The sequence below is a fragment of the Myotis myotis genome, unplaced genomic scaffold (genome assembly GCF_014108235.1).
Source record: "Myotis myotis isolate mMyoMyo1 unplaced genomic scaffold, mMyoMyo1.p scaffold_m19_p_3, whole genome shotgun sequence".
NCBI classification, from domain to species: Eukaryota; Metazoa; Chordata; class Mammalia; order Chiroptera; family Vespertilionidae; genus Myotis; species Myotis myotis.
The window spans coordinates 164,405,490-164,421,214 of record NW_023416335.1 but is presented as its reverse complement, the minus strand read 5'-3'; the positions used below and the strand labels follow the sequence as shown (position 1 = coordinate 164,421,214).

Sequence of the window (15,725 nt, the reverse complement as noted above, 5' to 3'; positions counted from 1 at the left end):
CTCTCCTCATTGATATTTCTATCTCTCCCTCCCTCCCTTTCTGAAATCAATTTTTAAAAATATCTTTAAAAAGTAGTTTTCCATGAACTATTTTTTAAAAAATAGCTAAGGTAATGGGAGGACCATGTATATGATACACTCGCATGAGTGAGGAGAAGAAAAAAGGAAGAGAGATATTTGTTATATATGCATAGAATATATTTGGAAGTATACAGAAGAAATAAACTGGTTTCCTCTGGGGAGTGGACCACAAAGTCAGAAGTAGGAGAGACACTTTAACTTTTCATTTCATGCTCTTTATTCTAGGTAAGTCTTTTTTAGCATGTGTGCATATTCTTTTTTAACTTATATGATTCTTTTAAAAGTTTTTTAAATTGATTTTAGAGAGAGAGGAAGGGAGAGGAAGAGAAACATCAATGTGAGAACAAAACATCGAAAGGCTGCCTCCTGTATGACCCCCACCTGGGACTGAACCCACAACCTGGGCATGTGCCCTGACTGGGAACTGAACTGGCAACCTTTCGGTGCATGGGACAACACCCAACCAACTGAGCCATACCAGCCAGGGCGTTAACTTATATTTCTTGATAAAAAATGTATTTTCCTGAGAAGGGGAAAAAGAGAAATGACAGATGATTTATGTGTCTTTTATTTCATGAAGTCTTTACCTGTAACTGCCTTTAGAGTCCTTCAAGAAGGTGGAAACTGGACCTTTGGCTCTCCAAATACATACAGCAAGGCCTGTATTTCCAGTTCTTTATCCTTTTGAGCCAGAACATAGAGTTATACTTCTTTTTCCTCTACAGTGGAAATTTTGCTCAGCCGACAAAAGAAAGCTGAACTTCTAAAGAAGATGACTGATGTGGCTGTTCGAATGTCAGAAGAGCAGTTGGTTGAGCTCAGAGCTGATATCAAGGTAAAACTTCCTTCTTCTTTCTGCCTTTCTTCTTGCCCTCCGGGACTAAAGTAGCAAATCTCCATAATTCATGGACATATCTAATATATTGAACTCATGGTCTTTCCTTTAAAAACCTGGCCCTCCTCCAGGTTCCCTTTCTCTGTAGTGATACTGTCATCTATCCAGTTTTCTAAGCTGGAAACTTTGGGAAACTTCTCCTTTCCAGCATGAAATCTATCAGCAGACCCTGTCCATTTGAATTCCTACTGAATCTCAGATCTGACCTTTTCTCTTCATCTCCACCACCACTGTCATGATCAAGTGACTATTATCTCTTGCTTGAACTGCTGTAATAGCCTCATAACTGAATCTATTCTATTCTCCCTCCCCATCCCTCCAGATCTGTTCCTCACACTGCAGTAACCTGCTTCAAATTTTCCATTTCGTTTATTTGTTTTGAAACATTGATATGAGAGAGACACATCAATTGGTTGCCTCCTGAACATGCTCCAACTGGGGCCTGGGATCAAACCTGCAACCCAGATACATGCCCTTGACCAGGAATTGAACCCTGTGACCCTTCAGTGCTTGGGGCAAAGCTCTAACCATTGAGCCATGGACCAGGGCGCCATTGCTTTAGGATAAAGACTATAATCCTTAGCTCAGCCTGTAGGACTCTGTGCAGTTGGCTCTGCCAGCATCATCCTTTTACACCATGCCCCCTTGTTCTCATTTCCAGCCATATTAACTTTTCCTTTCTGCAGACACATCCTGCTCCTTCCTGCCGGAGGACTACTGCACATGCCGTTCATCTATCCAAAATACTCTTCCCTCCCTGCCACTCCCAGCACACAGTCACTTCTCATCCTTCCTGATTTTCTTCCTAGTTTGTGCCTTCATAGCAGTTATATTCCATGTACATTTGATTAATCTGTTATTCTCACTAGCTGGTGAACTTTACAATGGAAAAACTGCTGTCTCTCCAGTGCCTAGCATAGTACCTTGGCACATAATAGGTATTCAATAAATTTATGTATGTATGTATGTATGTATGTATGTATGTATTTTGTTCATCCCCACCTGAGGATATTTTTCCCATTGCTTTTTCAGAGAGAGTGGAAGAGAGAGGCAGGGAGGGAGGGAAAGAAGGAAAAAGAGAGAGAGAAACATCAATGTGAGAGAGACACATCGATTGGTTGCCTCCTGCATGCACCCCAACAGGGGGAGGGGCAGGGAGTGAACCCAAGACCCAGAATGTGTCCTTGACTGGAAATCAAACCTGCAACCCTTTGGTGTTCAGGCTGATGCTCTAACCACTGAGCACACTGCCCAGGGCTATTATTAAATATGTTTTATTATTGATTTTAGAGAGAAAGGAAGGGAGAGGGAGAGAGAGAGATAGAAACATTGATGAGAGAGAAACATCAATCAGCTGCCTCCTGCACAGCTCCCGCCGGGGATCAAGTCCACAACCTGTGCATGTGTCCTGACTGGGACTTGAGCCTGTGGCTTCCTTTTTTTTTTTAATATATTTTATTGATTTTTTACAGAGAGGAAGGGAGAGAGATAGAGAGTTAGAAACATCGATGAGAGAGAAACATCGATCAGCTGCCTCCTGCACATCTCCTACTGGGGATATGCCCGCAACCCAGGTACATGCCCTTGACCGGAATCGAACCTGGGACCTTTCAGTCCGCAGGCCGACGCTCTATCCACAGAGCCAAACCGGTTTCGGCAACCTGTGACTTCTTGATGCATGGATCAACATTCAACCACTGTGTCACACCATTTGGACAGTGTTCAGTAAATATTTAAATGGTTGGTCGATTCTGATTTTATAGAGAAAAATGAGCAATATGAGATGTTAATTATAATCTGTAAAGATTATTTGTGTTTAACACATATATTTTTTAAATTTTTAAATTTTATTTTTCAATTATAGTTGACATGCAATATTATTTTACTTTAGTTTTAGGTGTATAACATAGTGGCTGACAATCATATAATTTACAAGATGATCTCTCCCCCGCCCCGCCCCATTTCAAGTACCCACCTGGCATTATACATAGTATGACAATATTATTGACTATATTTCCTATGCTGTACTTTACGTTCCCATGGCTATTTGGGGACTGCCAATATGTACTCCTTAATCCCTTCACCCTTTTCATCCATAACCCCAACCCCTCTCACCTCTCCCCTCTGCACTCTGGCAACCATCAGTTTGTTCTCTGTATCTATGAATCTGTTTCTGTTTTTGGGTTTGTTTTTTTCATTTTATTCTTTAGATTCCACATGAAAGTGAAATCAGATGATACTTGTCTCTCTCTGTCTGACTTCTTTCACTTAGCATAATACCCTCTAGATCAGTGATGACAAACCTATGACACGCGTGTCAGAGGTGACACGCGAACTCATTTTTTTGGTTGATTTTTCTTTGTTAAATGGCATTTAAATATATAAAATAAATATCAAAAATATAAGTCTTCCATCAAAAAACTACTAGACTTAATACATGAATTTGGCAATGTAGCAGGATACAAAATTAACCCCAAGAAATCTAAGGCATTTCTATACACCAATAGTGAACTTACAGAAAGAGAGACTAAAAAAAAAATCCCATTTACCATCGCACCAAAAAAATTAAGCTACCTAGGAATAAACTTAACTAAAGAGGTAAAAGACCTCTACTCAGAAAACTACAGGACGTTGAAAAAAGAGATAGAGGAAGACATAAACAGATGGAAGAGCATACCGTGTTCATGGATTGGTAGAATCAACATCATTAAAATGTCCATACTACCCAAAGCAATCTATATATTCAACGCACTTCCCATTAAAATACCAATGGCATATTTCACAGATCTAGAACGAACTCTCCAAAAATTCATCTGGAATAAAAAAAGACCCCGAATAGCTGCAGCAATCCTGAGAAAGAACAAAGTAGGTGGGATCTCAATACCAGATATCAAGCTGTATTACAAAGCCACTGTTCTCAAAACTGCCTGGTACTGGCACAAGAACAGACATATAGATCAATGGAATAGAATAGAGAGCCCAGAAATTGGCCCGAACCAATATGCTCAATTAATATTTGACAAAGGAGGCAAGAACATACAGTGGAGTCAAAATAGTCTCTTCAATAAATGGTGTTGGAAAAATTGGACAGATACATGCAAGAAAATGAAATTAGACCACCAACTTACACCATACACAAAAATAAACTCAAAATGGATAAAGGACTTAAATGTACGATGGAAAACCATAAAAATACTAGAAGAATCCATAGGTAACAAAATTTCAGACATATGCCGAAGCAATTTCTTCACTGATACAGCTCCTAGGGCACTTGAAACTAAAGAGAGAATGAACAAATGGGACTACATCAAAATAAAAAGCTTCTGCACAGCAAAAGAAACCATCAACAAAGCAACAAGAAAACCCACTGTGTGGGAAAACATATTTGCCAATGTCATATCTGATAAGGGCCTAATCTCCAAAATTTATAGGGAACTCATACAACTTAACAAAAGGAAGATAAACAATCCAATCAAAAAATGGGCAAAGGACCTAAATAGACACCTTTCAAAAGAGGACATTCAGAAAGCCAAGAGACATATGAAAACATGCTCAAAGTCACTAATCATCCGAGAGATGCAAATCAAAACAACAATGAGGTACCATCTCACACCTGTCAGACTGGCTATCATCAACAAATCAACAAATGACAAGTGCTGGAGAGGATGTGGAGAAAAAGGAACACTCGTGCACTGCTGGTGGGAATGCAGACTGGTGCAGCCACTATGGAGACAGTATGGAGTTTCCTCAAAAAACTGAAAATGGAACTCCCATTTGACCCTGTGATCCAACTTCCGGAAATATATCCCAAGAAACCAGAAGCACCAATCAGAAAGGATATATGCACCATATGTTCATAGCAGCACAATTCACCATAGCTAAGATCTGGAAACAGCCTAAGTGCCCATCAGTAGATGAATGGATTAGAAAACTGTGGTACATCTACAGGATGGAATACTACGCTGCTGTAAAAAAGAAGGAACTCTTACCGTTTGCAATGGCATGGATGGAACTGGAGAGCATTATGCTAAGTGAAATAAGCCAGTCAATGAAGGAAAACTACCACATGATCTCACTCATTCATGGATAATAAAGACCATTATAAACTTATGAACAAAAATAGATACAGGGGCAGAGCTGCCTCTAACAGACTGTCAAACTACAGTGGGAAGGCCGAGGAGGGTGGGGGGCGGCTGGAGGGGGGGGTGGTTAAGAGATCAACCGAAGGACTTGTATGCATGCATATAAGCATAACCAATGGACATAAGACACTGCGGGGTAGGGGAGGCCAGGGGATTGTCAAGGACGGGGGAAAAAAGGAGACATATGTAATACCCCTTGTAAGACTTTAAGCAATAAAACAATTATGTTTACTATGGTTGATAATATCAAAAAATTTCTATATGTGACACGGCACCAAAGTTAAATTAGGGTTTTTCAAAATGCTGACACGCCAAGCTCAAAAGGTTCGCCATCACTGCTCTAGATCCATCCATTATGTTGCAAATGTCAAGATTTCCTTCTTTTTTATGGTTTAGTAAATTCCATTTTATATATGTACCACAGCTTTTTTTTTTTTAACCCTCACTGAAGAATATTTTTTCCATTGATTTTTAGAGAAAATAGAAGTGGGGGAGGTGGGGGAAAGAAAGAGAAACATTGACATGTGAGAGATACATCAGTTGGTTGCCTCCCACATGAGTCCAGACGGGGGTCGGGAATTGAACCTGCAACCCTTTGGTCTGAGGGCCAATGCTCTAACCACTGAGCAACCGGCCAGGGTTACCACAACTTTTTTATCCACTCCTCTTTTGCTGGGCATTTGGGTTGCTTCCATGTCTTAGCTATTGTAAATAACACTGCAGTGAACATAGGATTGCATAAATCTTTTTAAATTCGTGTTTGGGGTTTCTTTGAATATATACCCAGAAGTGGAATCACTACGTCATAAGGCAATTGCATTTTAACTTTTTGAGGAGCTTCCACAGTTTTGTTTTGCTTTTAATCCTCACCTGAGGATATTTTTCCATTGATTTTTAGGGAGAGTGGAGTGGGGGGGGGAGGGAGAGAGAGAGAGAGAGAGAGAGAGAGAGAGAGAGAGAGAGAGAGAGAGAGAGACATCGATGTGAGAGAGACGTATGGATTGGTTGCCTCCTGCACGCACCAATGGGAGCCAGGGATCGAGCCTGCAACCAAGGTACATGCCATGCCCTTGATGGGACTCAAATCCGTGACCCCTTTAGTCCAAGGGCTGACACTCTAACCACTGAAACAAACTGGGTAGGGCAGTATGGACATCTTAACGATGTTAATTCTTCCTACCCGTAAACACAGTATATGCTTCCATTTTTAAGGGGGGGGGAGGGCAAAGGTAGATTTACAGTTGTGTGTAGGAGAAACACAGAATTTATTCTTATATTATTATTTATTAATTTTTGTATTTTCCATATGAACAATTATAAACCTACTTTTGCCCACCCTGTATTTGTATCTTCTTCAATTTCTTTCTTTGGTGTCTTATAATTTTCCAAGTATAGGTCTTTTACCTCCTTGGTTAAATTTATTCCTAGGTATTTAATTTTTATTGATTTTATTATTATTTTTTTTCTTTTTTTTTATTTCTTTTTTTTTAAATTAAATCTTTATTGTTCAGATTATTACATTTGTTCCTCTTTTTTTCCCCCCATAACTCCCCTCCTCCCAGTTCCCGCCCCACCCTCCGCCCTCACTCCCCACCCACTGTCCTCATCCATAGGTGCACGATTTTTGTCCAGTCTCTTCCCGGATCTCCCACACCCCTTTCCCCCCCAAGAATAGTCAGTCCATTCCCTTTCTATGTCCCTGATTCTATTATGATCACCAGATTATTTATTCACTTGGTTCTTAGATTCACTTGTTGATAGATGCATATTTGTTGTTCATAATTTGTATCTTTTTCTTCTTCTTCCTGTTCTTAAAGGATACCTTTCAGCATTTCATATAATACTGGTTTGGTGGTGATGAACTCCTTTAGCTTTTCCTTATCTGTGAAGCTCTTTATCTGACCTTCCATTCTGAATGATAGCTTTGCTGGATAAAGTAATCTTGGTTGTAGGTTCTTGGTATTCATCACTTTGAATATTTCTTGCCACTCCCTTCTGGCCTGCAAAGTTTCTGTTGAGAAATCAGCTGACAGTCGTATGGGTATTCCCTTGTAGGTAACTGAGTTTCTTTCTCTTGCTGTTTTTAAGATTCTCTCTTTATCTTTTGCTCTTGGCATTTTAATTATGATGTGTCTTGGTGTGGTCCTCTTTGGATTCCTTTTGTTTGGGGTTCTCCGCGCTTCTTGGACCTGTAAGTCCATTTCTTTCACCAGGTGGGGGAAGTTTTCTGTCATTATTTCTTCAAATAGGTTTTCAATATCTTGCTCTCTCTCATCTTCTGGCACCCCTATAATTCTGATGTTGGTACGCTTGAAGCTGTCCCAGAGGCTCCTTACACTATCCTCGCATTTTTGGATTCTTTTTTCATTTTGCTTTTCCGGTTGGGTGTTTTTTGCTTCCTCGCATTTCAAATCTTTGACTTGATTCTTGCGCTCCTCTGGTCTGCTGTCGGGAGTCTGTATAATATTCGTTATTTCAGTCCGTGTATGCTTAATTTCTAGTTGGTTCCCCAATATAATATCGAGGGTCTCATTGGTTTTCTTGTAGATCTCATTAAGTTTATCGGCGGCTTCTAAACAGTTCTTGAGAGACCTTAAAAGTGTGGTTCTGAACTCTATATCTTCCATTGACAATTTTGTCCTGTTTCTTTGTCTCCGCATTTTGTTATGCTTCCTTGGTGCACCCCCTAGTGGTCTTTGTGCGCAGTCTTATAGTTAAATCTTGATTGTTGTAGCTAATTCCAGGGAGGGTTTGACCTCCAGGCCAAGTGGCTATGAGAATCAGCTGTGTCAGCAGTGAGAGAACTTCTGTCCTCTAGGGAGGTGCTAATCTAGCCTTTGCCTGAGGCTATCCGGCAAATGCCTCTGTGCAGGGCTTGGGCGGGGCGGGTCGCACAGGATCAACAGGGTGGGCCGGAGAGAGCAGTTATGGCAGCTCTCAGTCCTGTCCCCAGGGGCTCTGCCTCTCTGGGTCCCAGCACACGCTGCAAAGCTCAGAGAGAAAGCTGCACTCGCTCTGACTGAAGCCAGACAGTCCCGCTTCTCCCGTTTGAGTCTGGGTCCCTAAAGACTCGCCCGGATCTGGAGCTCAGAGTCTACGACTCCCTCCCGATTGAAAACGCCAACCGCGCCCTCCGCCGCCAGCGCGCTCCGCGCACTCCGCACCTCAGAATTTGACTTCAGCACTGTGCCTCCTCTGAGTGTCCGTATGCGTTTCTCTTTCCTCCTAGTTGTAGGACTTCCACTCAGCCAGCGTTCCTGTGGTTCTGGGTGATATCCCTTCCGTTTTTTGGTTTCACTTTTGAAGTAGTTGTTCAAAGCAGCAAACTCCGGCGTTAACCTATGCCGCCATCTTGGTTCTCGGTCTGATTTTATTATTTTTTAATATAGTTTTTTTTTATTTCAGAGAATAAGGGAGGAGGCTAGAGAGATAGAAACATCAATGATGAGAGAGAATCACTGATTGGCTGCTTCCTGCACACCCCACACGGGATCCAGCCCGCAACCTGGGCATATGCCCTGACCAGGGAATCGAACCTATTTCATAGGTCAACACTCAACCACTGAGCCACTCTGGCTGGGCATTTTTATTTTTTTGATGCAATTGTAAATGGGATTGTTTTCTTAGTTTCCCTTTTTATTAGTTCTTTATTGGTGTATTAAAATGCAACTGATTTCTGAATATTTTGTTTCCTTTTTGTTTCCTACTACTTTACTGATTTCATTTATCAGTTCTAGTAGTTTTTTGGTGGTATCTTTAGGGTTCTTAACACGTGTACTTTTTAAATTCTTAGATAAAGAACAGTGTTTCTGCCCTGGCCAGTGTTTCTAAGTGGTTAGAGCAGTGGTTCTCAACCTTGGCTGCACATTAGAATCACCTGGGAATTTTTTTAAAATCCTGATTTCTGGGCCCATCCTCCGGAAATTCTGTTTCTTTGTTACTAATGTTGTGGCCCCACCCCATAACAAAGAAACAGAATTTCCAGAGGATGAGGCCCAGAAATCAGGATTTTAAAAAGATTCCCACACCCTAACCGGTTTGGCTCAGTGGATAGAGCGTCGGCCTTTGGACTGAAGGGTCCCAGGTTCGATTCCAGTCAAGGGCATGTACCTTGGATGCGGGCATATCCCCAGTAGGGGGTGTGCAGGAGGCAGCTGATCGATGTTTCTCTCTCATCGATGTTTCTAACTATCCCTCTCCTTTCTTCTCTGTAAAAAATCAATAAAATATATATTTAAAAAAAAATAAAAAAGTAAAAAAATAAAAAGATTCCCAGGTGATTCTAATGTGCAGCCAAGGTTGAGAACCACTGGGTTAGAGTGTCGGCCCACGCACTGAAGAGTCATGGGCTTGATTCCGGTCAAGGGCACATACCTGGATTGCAGGTTGAATCCCCAGCCCCAGTTGGGGCACGTGCAGGAAGAAACCAATGGATATGTCTCTCTCACATCAATGTTTCTCTCTCTCCCCCACCCCACCCCCTCTTAAAAAAAAATCAATGGAAAAAAATATCCTTGGTTTAAGATTAACAAAAAAAGAAAGAAAAAGAGAGCAGTGTGTCTGAAACTAAGCATGGGAACCTTAGAGAGGTCAGGGTATTCATTGATAGTTGTAGACACTGGGGTTCTAAAAAATTGTTTATAAACTATGAGCTATATAGACAAGGGGAGAAGTGGCTCTAATCCTGAGCCCTTAACTTCTGTTCTTTCTGAATACATGAGGTTTATTGCTATATTTAAGTGGAATACTTGCTGCAGAGGCTATATAACAGCCTTTGTAAAATAAAAGCATAGATGGAAGATCACCTAAGCCCTTGCAGGTATCTTTGTCATCACTCTGATTCAGTATTTTACACAAACCCTAGGTTATGTTATTACTTTCACTTCTTCCACTTAGACTCTATTGGGGTGAAATAGCAAAACAATGCAAATTTTTAATTACCATTTTCTGATTAACTAAAACTATGTTACTAAATTTTATAGAAAGTAGTCTTCATAGTGATGCCAATCTGTCTCATTCAACTATCTGGGAGAAGCCGGAAACCCCTTTGGAATTAAGATGAGAATTCTGGCTCTTACAGGCTTCATCTGTTCTTCTTCCCGCGTGGTTGAAAAGCTGCTAGAAATATTTCTGCAGGCTGACTAAGGATCTGTTTCTCTCCACATTTGAGTGTACTGAAGTGGGTGCTATGCAATTTAAATGTCTGATTTCCAGATCATTTTATTTCCGTCATTCCTGTTATGTCTTTGGCTCAACAGACTCTAGAATTTGTTTCAGACTTAATCTCAGACTGATATTACATGTTGAAGGCTTTGTCACAGAGCTTTGTGTGCTTTCCTGAGCCACAATATACTCTGAAGCTTTAGGGCTTCAAAGGCCAGCGGTAATTTTTATTTCTCCTTTCCCTTTCACTGCTAGACGCATCTCAAGGATTCTGATCCATTCAGTTCTACCCCTTGAACATCCAAAGTGGAATTAGACCACTGCCAAGACTGCTCTAAGGAGTTCAATTCTTCTGAATTTTATCTAGAAGAATTATAACTTTTCTTTTTCATCTCCTTTTCATCTTAAAGTGATTCCAGGCTACGTTAGAAAGGCTATTGTTTATTGAAATAGACCCTCAGAAACACTTTATTCCTAACATGTATTTAGTCCCTCTCTTTCTGTAGTATGGTTAGTTTTTGACCCAAGGGGTTGACTACTTCTCAACTCAGTCAGCTTAAAAGGGTTAAATTATATGCAGCACAAATTTCTCATTTGTGAAGTTGACTTTTTCATATGAATGATTTTCCATCTCAAGAAATTGTTTCTATTTCAAGGACTAACAAATTCTACTTTACAAAGAGTTAAAGTGGGTTTCCTAAGGAAGTTTTTACTAAAGAGCCAGACCATCTATTTAAATGGAATCATTGTTGTAACTTAAGAGTGTTTTTTTGCTGCTGCCTCTGTTTATAAACTGTGAGCTATATAAAATGTATAAAATGGAACAACGTGGAGAGTAGCCAATAGCGGAAAGTGGCCCTCTATAAAGACTTTCTCCTTTCTCTGCAGTTTCTTGTGATTATACTTAGTGGGCTTTGACCATCATGTAGTATTTCATAAAGCTCCTAAATAGACTTCTCTTTGGGCTCTGAAGAAAATGACTGAATTTTGTCAGTCACCCAGCATTGGTAATATTGTGGCCATTGAGCAAACTTTGAAGCAATAAAAATAATTCAGTTGAAAATAATTCTGTTTCATTCATACATAGCAAGCTGTAGATCCCATGTGTACTGCATGTCTCACCTGGAGGCTTTTCTTTGCCCTTTTTCCAGCACTTTGTTAGTGAACGTAAATATGACGAGGATCTGGGAAGAGTAGCCCGGTTCACCTGTGACGTGGAGACCCTAAAGAAGAACATTGATTCATTTGGACAAGGTGAGATAGCAAGAGATTCCGGGCACTGGAGATGGTGATGAGAAGACCACACTACTAATTAGAGACTGAAGTGCTGGCTGGCTTCTCTTCTGATTCTTCTTTCGTGCCTCTTGTGTTTTGTTTGTTTTTATGAAAAGTAGCTCTGAGATCTTTAAGAAGTCAGTGGATGCAGATGCTTGGAGCACTGAGGATGGGCTCCCTAAATTTGCAATAACATTTTTTTCATCCATTCTCTGTTGAGTTGAGAGTGTATGATATGAAGTATAAAGAGCATGGAGCTCTGGAGTCAGACCAAGTTTGCCTCTACTCATTTTATTCCTCTGGAACCTCATTTTATTCCTCTCCAAAATGGAGATAGTAATGCCTACCTTGCCTGGCATACAATAGGTGATAAAACAATAGCTTCATAGAGGGTGGTGCCTCTAAGGTGAGAGTTTGTGGGCCACCAATCCTGAGCTCAGCTCCTTGGTTCTTTCCATCTCGGTATGAAAGTGAAATGTTGGCTCTAGGGCAGTGATTGTGAACTCAGCACTAGTCCAGGCTTAACACCAAGAAAAAAATCTAGTGGGGAGCATTAAACCATTGAATTCTGACAAAATTCGAATTGAAAATGTTAATATTTTTCAGCTAAATTGGTATTTTAAGTTTGGGATTGTTTTTGCGAAAGAATCCTAGGAAGATACATGTTTGTTGTAAAGACTAGTTCTGTTCATATTAACTAATCTTGATTAGTTATACTGTGCATCATTCAAATTTTTTTAAAAAGATTAACTCTTTACCTTTGTCTTTCTTTGTAGAGTGTTCCTTTGTCTGTACTTTAGAGTGTTCCTCACATAGTAACTGTATGTATGGCTTATATTGTTATTCCTAGGTTTAGGTAGTAGGAAGAGCCAGGACCTTAGGTAGTAGGAAGTCAGGAAGGCACTAGTTGGTGGGGGGATAGGTCACTCTGGTCTTGAACTATTGGCATATTTCTAAGAGCAGTGGGGATTTGGAGGAAGATGGCAGAAGGGAGATTTTCCTTTTTGTTACCCGTTTTATGTATAAGCATTCTTTATCTTAAATTGCTCTTGTGAAATGGTGAAAACCTTACCCTTCATCCTCTTTCATCATATGACTGCGTATTTCATATATTTGTTTCAGTGTCCCATCCAAAGAACAGCTATTCAACCCGATCGCGATGTAGCTCAGTTACATCTGTGTCCCTGAGTAGCCTGTGTGATGCCCCTGCTGCTGCTGTTGCTGCTGCTGCTTCCACCTGTGCCTCTGGTCCCAGCCTTACAAGTACTAACAAGAAAAACTCGGCACCAGGAGAGACTCCTGCAGGCAGAGCAGACTCCAGTGGCCGGTCCTATCAGCCTCATCGTCAGGTAACCTGGCTTCCACACTGAGCTAGTCAGGAAGAAAGCTACCAGATTTTCAGGTTTTTTTAAAAAATATTTTATTGATTTTTTTACAGAGAGGAAGGGAGAGGGATAGAGAGCTAGAAACATCGATGAGAGAGAAATATCTATCAGCTGCCTCCTGCACACCCCCTACTGGGGATGTGCCCGCAACCAAGGTACATGCCCTTGACTGGAATCGAACCCGGGACCCTTCAGTCCGCAGGTCAACGCTCTATCCACTGAGCCAAACCGGTTAGGGCACAGTTTATTTTTTTATTTTTTATTTTATTTTTTTAAATATATAGATTGTCACCGTTTAAGTGCTGACAGTTCAGTACATTACCTTCCTCTCTTTATTCCCATTCCACACCTATTTTGAATCTCTCCAGCCTGTTAGTTCCAGAGAAAGCATTTGGTATGTATGTTCCAAACCACCAGCCAGTTTAGATTTCCTGTTGCCAAGACTGCTGACTTTCTGATGTTGGCAGTGATTCTAGCTGTCGTAGGTAGTAACGCCTGGTAATTAGTCACAGTGGGAGTCGTGCACCCATCTCAAGGTAGATAAATACCACAGTGGCAGGTTCACCAGAATGAAGCAGCAACTCCTTAGAAGTACAATGTAGAATATACCGGAGAGAGTGTGAACTTGGTTCCATACGGAGTGAACACTAGAAAGTTGAAGCATAATCCATAGTTTCTTTTCCTTGGTTTGAAAAAGATACACAAGAGCAATTGAAAGCAGTGCTGTCGGTAATTCTTCAGAATTGAAATTAGAAGACAAAAAGAAAATCCCATGCCATAAACTTTCTGGGTTGTAATGTAAAAATGTACTGCATGTCATAGCAGTGTGATTGAATCTATGGTTTATATAGCAAAGCAGATCATAATGATGTTTATTTTATTATAACAAATGTTCATTATCTTTACAAATTATTTATTATCTGCAAAGCTCAGACATGTAATAAGATACTTGCCCAATTGAGGGCTTGTAACACCCCAAGGAATGTTTTTCTTTCTTTAGCGTGTGCCCAGCTAAAGAAAAGTGAACTCCTCTTCAGTGGAGAAGAGCCTAGGGGTGAAAAGCAGGGGAAAATAGTGAAAGAATGATCATTTCTGATGCAGTGGCTAGGTTGAATTAGGCAGAATTCTGTGAATCTTGAGAGATCACTGAGTCCCGAGTATGGACTACCACAATTATGCTGTCAGAATACTCCTATAAACTAAACTGGAACAAATGGAGTACCACAGTGCCAGAGTATTTTGGACATCATATTCTTTCGTCCTTAGGTGTTGCCGGGGAACCGACGAGGAGGACAAGGCTACAGGCCGCAAGGCCAAAAGCTCAGTGACCCCACGAACCAAGAACAACATGACAGTATGGGTCGTTACAGAAATAGCTCATGGTATTCATCTGGTTCCAGGTATCAGAGTTCACAACCCCAGGCACCAGGAAATGCTAGTGAACGGGGCCAGGCGCTCTCTGCAGGGAACAATGGAACTGGAGCCAGCATGGAACCCAGCCCACCTAAGCCCTCATTCAAAAGGGGCCCACTCCCCCAGCGCAAACCCAGGACCTCTCATCCTGCAGCTGTGAACTCTTGAGGGAAATTCCAATTGGCCTTTCTCCTTTATCCCACATAATTCAACTTGGTAACTGGACTTTAGGAAACTTATAGTTAGATTTAATAACAGAAAGACGTTTTCGCATATCAGTTTTTATACCATTCTAAATATTTCTTTCCTCATTTCCTCATTATTCTTGGAAGGCAATCTTTTTTTTCCCCTTGACCTTTCCCCGTGATTTGGATTCATTCTGATTGGTCATTTCTACCAGGAATCATGGGCAATGATGGCCAAGTTTCCCAAGAGTAAGCAGTGTTCTTCCCAGGGCACCAGGCCTTTCAGTTGCCCGCAGAGGCCGTCCTCAGCAGCCCCCACGGTCAGGCTCTCAGGAGTGGATGGGCCGGCGCTAGTCCTACTGCCTTTCCAGTCTAAGAGGAGCCACACATGCCTGTCAGGTTCCCTCTAAACAACAGTTTCACCAGGAGAGGCACTGAGGGGATTGTGTACTGCACTGAATTAGAGAAGTGGAAAATTTAATTGGTGAAAAGGAAAAAAAGACTAGGAAATATTTAAGAATCTGCCTCTCACAAAGTGCCTGAGATTGACACTCAGATCAGGGTTTCAGTCTCCCACTTGGCATGATAGCTTAACCTGCAGTTTCTTCAAAATATCCAAAGCTTTGTTTCCTTAATTTCCTTAGACTGCAAACGTGTCTAGGGAAGTCCATGGGAAAATAGCATTTATTTAAAGTTAAAAGAGGGGGGAAAGTATTTCTTTGCTTTAATGTTTGAAGATTTTTGTTGTTATTATTCTCATTCTAAATCGTATTCTTATCCTAAATCAAATTTATAGCTATGTAATTAGTGTTAATCTAAGTGTTACTCATCAAAAAATTGCCACAGTCAATCTTTAGAGTTGAGTAAATAAAAACAACTGCATAAATGTTCCCACATTTGTTTCCCAGTGGCAAGTGACTTCATTTCATTATCTATTTTTCTTTGGGCCTCATGTGGTAGAAGTCTCTGAGACAGCTTGTTCGGGGCTTAAATGAGGGTGTCTGATGCCTAAGTCATCTGTCCGCTGCTTAGCTTCAGAACCAAATTAAAATGTGAAGAGCCAGAATGAGCAAATGCAGCTGTTCCTGTGGGAAAGATTCATAGGATAGGGAATGACTTTCCAAAGGAGAGCTTACCAGTTTAGAAAAACCACAGCTGCCAACGGCTCTCCCAGGCAACCAAAGGT

The 15,725-nt window shown here is 40.9% G+C and overlaps 1 protein-coding gene across 6 annotated transcripts in view; it reads left to right on the top strand.

The window, feature by feature from the left end:
- The window catches only part of SPATS2 (spermatogenesis associated serine rich 2), a 124,069-nt gene extending 108,634 nt beyond the window's left edge, over positions 1-15,435 (top strand). For all 6 annotated transcript variants that reach the window (XM_036300068.1, XM_036300071.1, XM_036300066.1 and 3 more), the window contains 4 exons: positions 807-916; positions 11,433-11,535; positions 12,679-12,905; positions 14,208-15,435. In XM_036300068.1, the coding sequence (XP_036155961.1) occupies positions 807-916; positions 11,433-11,535; positions 12,679-12,905; positions 14,208-14,522 (755 nt within the window). In that variant the 3' untranslated portion in view covers positions 14,523-15,435. The remainder of the gene's footprint in view (positions 1-806; positions 917-11,432; positions 11,536-12,678; positions 12,906-14,207) is intronic.
- The last annotated feature ends 290 nt before the right edge of the window (positions 15,436-15,725 follow it).